This window comes from Phodopus roborovskii, unplaced genomic scaffold, assembly GCF_943737965.1.
Source record: "Phodopus roborovskii unplaced genomic scaffold, PHOROB, whole genome shotgun sequence".
NCBI classification, from domain to species: Eukaryota; Metazoa; Chordata; class Mammalia; order Rodentia; family Cricetidae; genus Phodopus; species Phodopus roborovskii.
This window is the reverse complement of record NW_026126447.1, coordinates 15,112,875-15,123,499: the sequence shown is the minus strand read 5'-3', so window position 1 is coordinate 15,123,499 and position 10,625 is coordinate 15,112,875. Positions and strand designations below refer to the sequence as shown.

Genomic DNA, 10,625 nt, shown 5'->3' with positions numbered 1-10,625 from the left:
CATGTATTATTTCTTATGATACTTTGAAATGTTAATAAAGCTGCCTCACTAGAAATAATCAAGAAAAAATGTATAGGAATAGTAACATGTATAGGAATAACAATACCACCTCACAATTAAGTGGGGGTGCAGAGATATCTCAGCTGGTAAGAGCTTGTGCTGCTCCCTTGTGGGACAGAGTTTGATTCCCAACACCCATTTTGGGTGGCTCACAGCTGGCTCTAATTCCAGAGTAGTTAACAGAGTTGATCACCACAATCACAGGTGTCCATGTTCACATATCCACACCAAACCCACACACATAAAGTAAAATGAAATGAATACCAAAATGAAACTAAGTGTTTTGACTCATCACACAAATGAAAATATATCCAGGTAAGAAATTATTTTTTCATCCCAGGATGTTGGGTTCTAGTCATGTTTGTTCATCTATCTGACTGTACATGTTTATATCTTCTATTAGCTTGTCAAATATATGTAAGAAAATATCAATAAATCTCAAACTGCCTTTAAATTTAGGGCATTTTAAATAGTTTCCTATTGAAACACTATACCTCCCAGCTTCCTTGCGACCAGATGAGGCAACTCCTAAAGGGAGGGGACTTTGAGACAGACCTTAACATATATGTGGTTGTCATTTTCACCCCTATAAAGAGTATAGCCATCTTTGTCCTGCAGAGGGTTTCCCATCCACCTGTCTGGCTCCACCATCAATGTTGCAGAGATGATGCCCTTCACCATGTGTCCACCAACATGGTCCCACCTAAAATCTCTCTTTTAAGCCACCCAGGAAAATCTGTCTGTGCCTATACTCACCTTGAAAACTACTGTCCACTCTTTTTTTGAAATCTTGTAGTGTAATACATATTGTAACACAAATAATCTCAAGATTTGAGTTAAACTCATTGCTTATAAAATGCTAATCTACAATATTAACAGCAGAGTGGACTGAACCAAATCTACACAATTGGGGTCTTCCAAATGTCAATCATGTTGATGAATGTGACTGAGAGTACTGTTCATCATGCACTAACATGTCCTGGCTTTGAATTAATGACTCTATCCAAATATTTGTTAAAATTATTATGCGAAGAGTAAAATATCTGAATATCTTTTTCCACATAGAAATTTCAAATCACTTAAGAACACAGGTAACAAAAAATGAAGTTATCAGACTTTGGTTTATTGTAAAATTTAGCAAAGTTTTCCTTATAATCCCTGACCCCTTGCTTGAAAACAAAAGTGGAAATAATTATTGCTTATTCTTTCTCCTCTGCTTATCTGTGCTACTATTTATGAAGAGAGAAAGCTTATTATAATAAATAAAAATAAAGATGTAACAGAAAAATAAATCAGTCTAGATGAAAAATATTAGGAGCAACAGAAATATCATTAAGCAGTTTAAAAATAAGCTTCATTAAAAAGATAGCCTTATTAAAATAAATCACACCAAAAATATAGCAGCAGAAGAAGGATACATACAAGTTAATTGCACACCAGTCCCATGCAAAAAACTGGGTCATTAGCCAAAGCAGTAGTACTCAGAATCCAACTTGGGATGCTTATGCAGAGCCTGTGAGTCCTCTATGATGGAGCTGTCACTGAACTGATCAAAGTCTGAAGGGGTCTGATGGCCTGGTACATCATCTGCCAGAGTGTCCAGGTAACTCCCCACAGAGATGCCATCCAGCCCATCACTGCCATCATGAAGGCTGTTGTAGCTGCCATGTAAGGAGGTATCCTGACTCTCCAGCAGACTGCACAGACTGCCACTGAGACTGCTGCCTCGACTGGTGATGGTGGCCTTTTCTTCAATCATCCACTTGATGGACTCGATGCTCTCATTGATGAGGAGCAACTGACGCATGAGCCTCACATCAGTGGCTCTGAGGTTAACCTATGGTAGAGAGGAAAAGAAAAAACACATGTCAGTTATTCTATTCTAGAAAAATCTCAATTCACTTCTCCTGTGTATTGCAGTCCACAACTTTACATTCACGGAATTAAAAAACAAAATACTCTGGTCTCACTCTCTTTGGAAATTATTGGCTCCTGATAGAAGTTAGAATCAAGAACTCACTTCCCAGCATATGTAACAGCTTCCTAACTGGCCAACAATAGCCCCATGATATTTCTGAACCCAATCAAGTTCCCCTTGAATGCACCCATCAAATGGCAAGTTGTCTGTTAAGAATTGCATTCTCTTTCTGGAAAACTAATAACTTATCCATATTTATATGGCACTAGGTTGACAATCAGGAAAGTAGAGAAATTAAAGAATCCTCACTAGTTGTATAAAAACCTCTGCTTATTAAATGATAACATGCCAAGCAACACAATGAAAACATCAACATTCATTAGAAAAACTTAATTATCCTGTACTGCAAGCAGTATCACTTTCTTCTTCTTTTACAAAGAGCTAAAAACTTCAGGGGAAAAAAAGTTAAGAACACAGCAATCCTGACTGCATCTGCTTCTAAGGATAACCGAACTGGGAGGCAGTGACCTGTCTGGCCACATGAGGGCCAGCTCACATTCATTACAATTTGAAAATGGATGTCATTCTTCCACTTGGGATAGTAACCCAAAAAGCTGGCCATGCCAATTCTCTCTTCAAGAAATAGGACTGATCTAGAGGACTGATAGCCTCTAGACTTATCAAAAACATTCATTCTTGAATGACTCAAATCACAAAGAAAAAGAAGTCTATTGTCATCAGAAATATGCTTTCATCCAAAAGGACTTCCTGCTGGGGAGTTAATCCATAACTGAAGGTGGACTTTGGGTTGAGTGAATGTGTGAGCAAACAGGGTGGGATTAAAATCTCCACCAAGAGCAGCTGGGGATAGTGCTCCTTGAATGGAGAACTTGCCTAATAAGTATGCTGGGTTCAACCCAAAGAGTCAGACAGAGACACAAAAAGAAGAGAGAGAGGGAAGAGAGAAAAGGATCCACTCTAGAGTACAATTTTCACAACCTAATGAAAATATAATTGTAAATACAGGAAGTACAAAGTGCACTTTTAAATACTTTGGATTCACTAAGATATTATAGCAACTTTCACATCTTCTTGGTGAAAAGCATAAAGAATAAACCCACATAGACAGTAACAGATTAAAATTAGTCTCTCTCCACTATTGCTTCTTAGTTTCAGGGGGTCCTATTTATTAATTGTCCATCTCAGTGTCTGTGCTACTGGTGTCAATGACTACCTCAAATGCCATCCTAGAGCCTTCATCCAGTAACTGGATGAAGCAGAAACATAAGCAGAGACCCACAGCTAAGCACTGAGCTATACCCTGGAACCCAATTGTAGAGAGGGAGGAGTGATGAGCAAAGGGTCAAGACCAGGCTGGGGAAACCCACAGAAACAGCTGACCTGAACAAGGGGGAGCTCACAGATCCCCAATTGACAGCTGGGAAAGCAGCATAGCACTAAACCAGGCTCCCTGAAGATGGGTGTCAGTTAGGAGGACTGGGCAGTTTATGGGGCCTCTTGCAGTAGATCAGTATTTATCCCTAGTGCACAAATGGACATGGGAGCCCATTCCCCTATGGAAGGTTACTTTCTCAGCTTAGACATATTGGGGAGGGCCTAGTCCCTGCCCCAAATGATGATGGTACAAACTTTGATGATCCCCACTGAAGGCCTCACCCTCCCTGGGGAGCAGAAGGGGCTTGGGATGGAGGGTTGGTGGGGGTCATGGAAGGATGGGAGGGAGAGGAAACTGGGATTGATATGTGAAATAAGATTGTTTCTAATTTACATTTTGAAAAGTGAAAAAGAAATAGTCTATGGTATTCTTAAACAGAAGAATATGAAATCAGTAAGCCTCAAATTGCTTTGTTTTTAATAGTGTTTCAATGACCTTGCAGTGACTGTGACCATAAAGGAGGCTTTCTGGAAGTCTTTGTGCTTATATTCACCCACACACCTTAAAAGCCATCAAGACATAATTTAAATTAGAACTGACATATTTATCAATCATCAACAACGTGCATGGGTCCACTAGTCAGCACAGAAAACCAGTGGGTAGAACTCCTACAAAATTCCCCTGAAGACATTTCCCATGCCTGTTAGAGACACAGGACAAGATCAGCACGACCATCTCCTGACCACTCCCCAAATGGACAATAGATGCCTGTTCCCACATGCATGCTTGATCTCAGGAAAATATCCAACTGGATCCAGCTCTGATTAGTAGATCATCACCATTCTTTATTCCTCCAAAGCCTCCTCATTCTTTGAGATGGACTATTCCTAGCTTACTGAATCTTGTCATTCTGCTGATCCACGAAGCCTCTATGGTGCTTTGTGTTTGTATCCCTGCACAAAACTGCTGAATTTTGTTGCATACTGTGACAGATTATTGACACATATCATAAATATGTGTATTTATGATATGCGTGTGTCTTCTCAGTTATGTAAATAAGCCCCTTAATAAGCCATACTTACTATTCTCCTACATTGTAAAATCTTTCCTAAGCACTCTTAAAAAATTAGTTGTATTTCTAGATCTTTGAAATATCTTAAGATATTAATAAACTCACACTTCTAGAAACTGTATCACTCAAAGGTTAATAAGTATTAAGAACACATTTTCTGTCAGAAATTTTGGTCTTGTACAGTAGTAACATCTAATAGACATTTTTCCATTTTATTAAGCAATAGAATTAAAAAGAAAGTAGGCTATGGGGAAACAAAAGATTCCCTACACCATGTAATGATCTAAGTAAGGAAATACTTTGCTTCTAAAAGCAAAACATTCAGATGTCGTTGAGTCATTGTTAGGGGGAGGGTTATGAGAGTAGCATGGCTAAAGCCGGTTGATGTAGATAATGATTATAGATAGAAGTGCGTGTAACCCCGTGTCCTCTAGGGCAGTAAACAGTATCTGCCACATTGCTGGGTGTGTTGGTTTCTGTGCCTGGCTGCTGGTCTGTTCAGGAGTTCTTGTCTGTTACACAGGACCTTCTCCCAACACTAAGGTGTGGTTATGGTATTGATGGACCCTGGTAGTATGAGCAATCCACCAAAAACTGAATCACAATGTTACTCCTGTCTCCAGTGGCTGCCCCACCTTTCCATGGTGTGTGTGATTCATCTCAGTCCTTGTGATGGCTGCACCAGGAGCAGAGTAGTTTTACAACAGTGGCAAGGAACCTATGGTTCTCTTAGCTGGAGTGTTGTAAGCTCCTTGACTTTATTCTGAGGATACTGAGAGATGGGACCCTTCTCAAGCTCTGAGCTTCAATGTTGGAGAGTCCATTCCTGATCAATTGGGCCCAGTCCTCAGACTGAGTTTCATGACTATTGTTTCCTGCATGTCTATGACTTGTTAGAATCAATTTGCTTATTACTTGTGCATGAAGAATTTTCACAGTACAGAGGCCTTGGTCTGCCTTCTCACTACTCCTTGGCACACAGTATCTGCTCAATCAATATTTGTCCAATGGCTGAACACTAGTCGTGCTCCAGATTGGACCCTTGGTGAGAAGCCTGGAACTGTGTGGGTTGGTGGTATAAGACTTGAAAGGAAAGAAAATCATCAAGAATAAACACTGCAGCATTCTCAATCATATATGCATTTCTATTCACTCACAGGACTTTGGCACTGAATAACTGGTATAGAGCCTCCCTAGCTGAAATTTACAGAGTATAAGATAGCATCTCAAAGGGCAGCAGACTTCAAGCTGTGAGTCACAGTGCACACATGATTCTGTTTGCTCAGGGGTGAAAACTTGTTCTAGCACAGCACAGGTGTTCTGCAAACACCCAGTGAAAGGAATTGAACAAAAGAGGCCAAACAAACCACGCATCTCCTTCCCCAATACATGTGTCCCATACTGTCTGATTCAAAGCCATGTCACTATCTGCCCCTTTCCCTTCTCATACCCCACACCCTATTCTGACCTCGATAATTCCTGCTGTATGGTTTGTCTTCACCCTGAATCTTCCAGCCTTCGGGTTTGTGCCAAGCAGGTTTTTGGCCTCTGGGGAAGATGCTGAAACTTCATGTCAATTCTGACAAGTGGTGGACTGGGTTTGTGGAAAATTTTAAATGCAGGGCACAGAAAGAGCAACTACTCCTAAGAACACAAAAACTTCAAGATATGTTCTCTTCCAAATGGATGTATAAGGAACATGGTACATGGTACAAGTCTGCCCTTGACATGATCTACCTGTGGATAAACAAGCTTTGTGTGTAGGATTTCACATTCCCCCAAACACTGAAAAATCATGAAGTTCTATTCACTGCCTTATGAGCCATGGGGCTGGATAAGGACAGCAATGCAAGTTCGATGAAATGAAGAAGAATCCTGATGACTGAGACTGAATTCAGCCCAAGAACCCACCTCGTGTACCAGTCTTCATTCCCTAGTGAGGTTTCATCTTGGGTATTACTTTATAAGAAAGCATTACTGATCAGATACTCCAAGGTTTTCCTTCCATCTTGATATATTCATTGTCTTTTTTTGAGACTGTGTGACTACTAAATCATTTTTGCTATGACAAAATCATATGGGCCATAAGGAGACAAACAATTCCTGCTCAAAAGTTTCAGCAAGATATGTTAGCAAAAAACTTGTAGTTCAAACTGAAATCCTAAGTCAATGGATATTATAATTAGCTTATCAGAAATTGTGTGATGATAGTAATTCTGATAATCAGCATTTGAATTTAATAAAGATCATATTTATGTTCCAAGGCAAACATGAAGTTTTATTTATTGTTATTTTGTGAGTGTGGATGTCTGATGCACACACATAAGTAAAGGTAATTGCATGTTGTAGCCTTTCTGGAGTCAGTTCTCTCCTTCCACAAAGGCATCCAGGGACAGAACTCAGGTTGTAAGGCTTGCACAACAATATTTTTATGGACTGAGCCTCTTGCCACACTTCCTTTCAAATAATCTTTAAATTGACTAACATGCACATAGCTGCTAAATGTGTCTCCCCAAGAGGGGAGTTGCCCACATTGTCTTGTCATACTTGGCGACTAGGTAAGATGCCTCTCACAAAGTCCTCTATGTTTATCCCTTATTTATTAATGTCAAGTTGAATAAACAAAGCATGTCATCTCCCAGTTACACGTTCCTACTGTAAAACCCACAATATAAATCCCAAATGTGCCGAAAGCTGTAATAAGAATTAGGAAAAGGAAAGTTCTTTTCAAGTCCATCGTGAAGTTCATGGGATAAAGGAAAAGGTTAGATGTGCCTTTTAACAATATGCTGTATGCCTAGGTACCAGCCAGAAGAAACAATGAACATCCATTTCTTTCTTTATCCTTCCCGATTATAGCTTGAGAAAATATTTAATTCTAGACAGCTCTCTTTTATAGTCAGAGTTATTTTCAACTTTCTTACCTTACTTATTTTACAGATAATTTAAATTTCAAGCATGAATTGGAGAGATGTTGGAATATTACTTTTTCAGCATCATATTCTTGTTCATGCATTGTCCTAGTTAGGGTTCCTATCACTATGATAAAATGCCATGGCCAAAATAACTTAGTGAAGAAAGGGTATGTTTTATCCTTATACTTCCACATCTCAGTCCATTAACAAAGGAAACCACGGCAGAAATCTGGAGGCAGAAACTAAAGTGGAGGCCATGGAAGAGTGCTTACTGGCTTGTGTCTCATGGATTGTTCCTTCTTATACACCCCCCCCAGGATCACCTGCCCTGGGGTGGCAGCACCCACAATGGCCTGGGCCCACCTACATCAATCTAGTGAAGTCATTTTTTGACTGTGGTTCCCTTGTCCTATTTTACTTTAGGTTGTGTCAAATTGACGTAAAACTATCCATAAAATGCACTTCCCCATTGTGTAACCTTCTGGTATCCAATTCTGTTCCCTCTCTGGATTTACCACATAACCCTCTGAAGATCATAAGAGATTTTCTGTCTACTGAGGGTTAGATTCTCCAGAAGTTTTATTGATTGCTGTACTATACAGTATGCCTCTCTATCTGCCCTTCTGGGCAGATCCATGAAGACATTACTATCTCTCTGTAGTCTGAGAAGCCACTATATTACATTTCTATTCACTGACTTTGGTTTAGAATCTTCAACAGGAAAGTCTGAGACCACACACACCTGTCTCTTTTGGCTCAAAATTTAGAGCAAAATTTGTTTCTGGCTGAAAAATTGGAGGGTTTAATTTTTCTATCAGTCAGCTTTGACAGCCTTCATTTATGTTGCTCACTGGTACAACTGAGTAGTAACTACAACAGTTTGCTGTTTTCCCAAAACCTGATAGCTGAGTAATTTCCCCCCAATGACCACATTACTGACAAAAACACTGCCATCAGTCCAGCTGACCAATGACACATTTGACGACACAGAAAGTTGAGTTTGGGAATAAGATTGTTTTTAATTTAAATAAAACTTAATTTAAAAAAAAAAGAAAGTTGAGTTTGTTTATTTGAAAGAGTTTAGTTATGTGACTTCACTGACTCTGACACCAGTTCCAGAACAAGGGCAGCTTCTGAGTGCTTACCAGCTCCTTCCAATGAGTCTTCCATTTCCAAAGTGAGCTGCTTTAGCTTTCTTTCTTATCCCATCAGGTTATAAGTCAAACTAATACCTTTTCATATCCTAATGGACTGAAAGTCAATTTTCATTTTTTCATGCCTGAAGCATAATTAAGGTTAATGCAACATTCTGAAAATTGCCTGAGCCAAGACTTATTTAGAGTGAGTTAACAAGAATGTTTCACATTCAGGACACTGAAACTGGTCCACACAGAACATAGATGGGAAGTTTGTCCACTAACATAAATTTACATACCCATCTTTCCAAGTTAGACCCTAAAGCAGTATTTCCAGATGAGGTTAAGGTCATAGCCTGCACTTCTCTGTGTCTGTAGTGACCAGGTTTCTGTTCTAAGGGGAAGATGCAGGGTGGTGGTATAATGGCAAGTGTTCAAAGCCAACCAGTAGCCAAAACTACACACACACACACACACACACACACACACACACACACACACACACTTATGTACTGCTTTATCCATTGTTGGCTACTTTATGTCAACTTGATACAAGCTAGACTTATCTGAAAAGAGGGAACCTCAACTGAGAAAATGCCTCCATAAAATCCTGCTGTAGGGCACTTTCTTAATTGGTTACCTATGGGGAAGGTCCCACACAATTGTGTGTGGCATTACCCAGAGCTGATAAATCATCGACGTGATAATCCAACCACACTTGGATAATTCGGGACAATGGCAGACCACTGTTGTCTACAGAATTCTACTCCTCTAACAGGTTAGATACATCTAACAGGTTGGTGTTTAACAAATGAGTAAGTAGTCAAGTATTTATTGGTGGAAACAAAGAATATTCTAGGTAAGGCAAAGTCAATATTTAAGTAGCTATCTTGATTTCCCACAGGGCAAACTTGCTTCTCCAGAGATTGCTGATTCTTACATTGAGGATTGATAGTGGGAGAAATGTTTGATAATTAGTGACATGGTAGATACATTCACTCAATGGGTATAACTCACATGATACTCTTGAGGGTAAGTAAAAGGTAAATAGTTCACAGAGTAGCAGATCTAAACTTACATGATAACATTCAGACACAACATGAAGAAGAATTTGGAACAAACTAAAAGATGAACTTAGTAAACATTACTGAAGTTTCAATATTTACAATTTCTTCTATTGCAATTTTTCTTTTCAAAATTGTCCATTTAAGTTGAAAATATGCTTTGAGTTGGCTTCAAAAGAGAAAAAAATTAGAAGGGGCATGGGAAGGAAATAAAAGTTCCCTACAAAAAGCAGAATTTTTCATATGTTAATTCATTTTCTCTACAAGGGGTCCAGTGGCATCTTATCATGATATTCATTTTCAATTGTTGTTAGTGATTTGGCCTCATTTGAAGTTGTTATGCAACGTGAGTCTCGGGGCTTGTCTTACTTTCCATACAGTGACCAACACTGGCTGAATATTTTCACTGGGGGATTTCAGGCAGGACTCTTCAGTGATGTAAACCTCAGTGGGCAGAGTGATGAGAAGGGCAGCCCATAAACAACACTTGCACCAACACTCACTGTAGTACCTGGACCTGGTGCTCTTGTGACTTATTCAGTCTCGGCTTTGAAAAACAGTTTTGGGAATACTTGAAAAGTATGTCATTGATCATCAGCTTCCTATGCCATATACTTTGTTGATAAGTATGCTAACACATGCATGCATGCATGGGCACATGCACACACACTCGTACATACCCCCCCACACACACTGCATACACCCCCCCCCACACACATACACCACACTGCACACATACACACTGTACACACACTCACTGCACACACACACATACACAAACACACACTGCTGCAGCTGATATTCTCATGGTGGTTTCAGTATAACAAGTGACAAACAAGAGAAATAGGCTGAACAAGCTATAGGTCAACAAAATCCCTAGAATAAGCAGATGATTGAGGTCACAAGACTAACTGCAGTCTGGGATACAGGTCAATAAAATCAATGTGTACAGAAACAGAAGTTCACAAGTCCAAAAGCAGAAGGTACCGATGTCAGTGGTAACGTTCTAAAGGGCAATTTGTGAGTTGGTGGAGGCTGGGTGGCATCTGCTTGTGACTTAGGAA

At 39.6% G+C, this 10,625-nt stretch overlaps 1 protein-coding gene across 1 annotated transcript in view; it reads right to left on the bottom strand.

Annotated features, from left to right (window-relative positions):
• Window positions 1–1,162: 1,162 nt before the first annotated feature.
• Lurap1l (leucine rich adaptor protein 1 like) overlaps window positions 1,163–10,625 on the bottom strand; it is a 35,948-nt gene continuing 26,485 nt past the window's right edge. Inside the window, exon 2 of the mRNA XM_051188101.1 lies at window positions 1,163–1,897. Within this exon, the coding sequence (XP_051044058.1) occupies window positions 1,523–1,897 (375 nt within the window). The 3' untranslated portion in view covers window positions 1,163–1,522. The remainder of the gene's footprint in view (window positions 1,898–10,625) is intronic.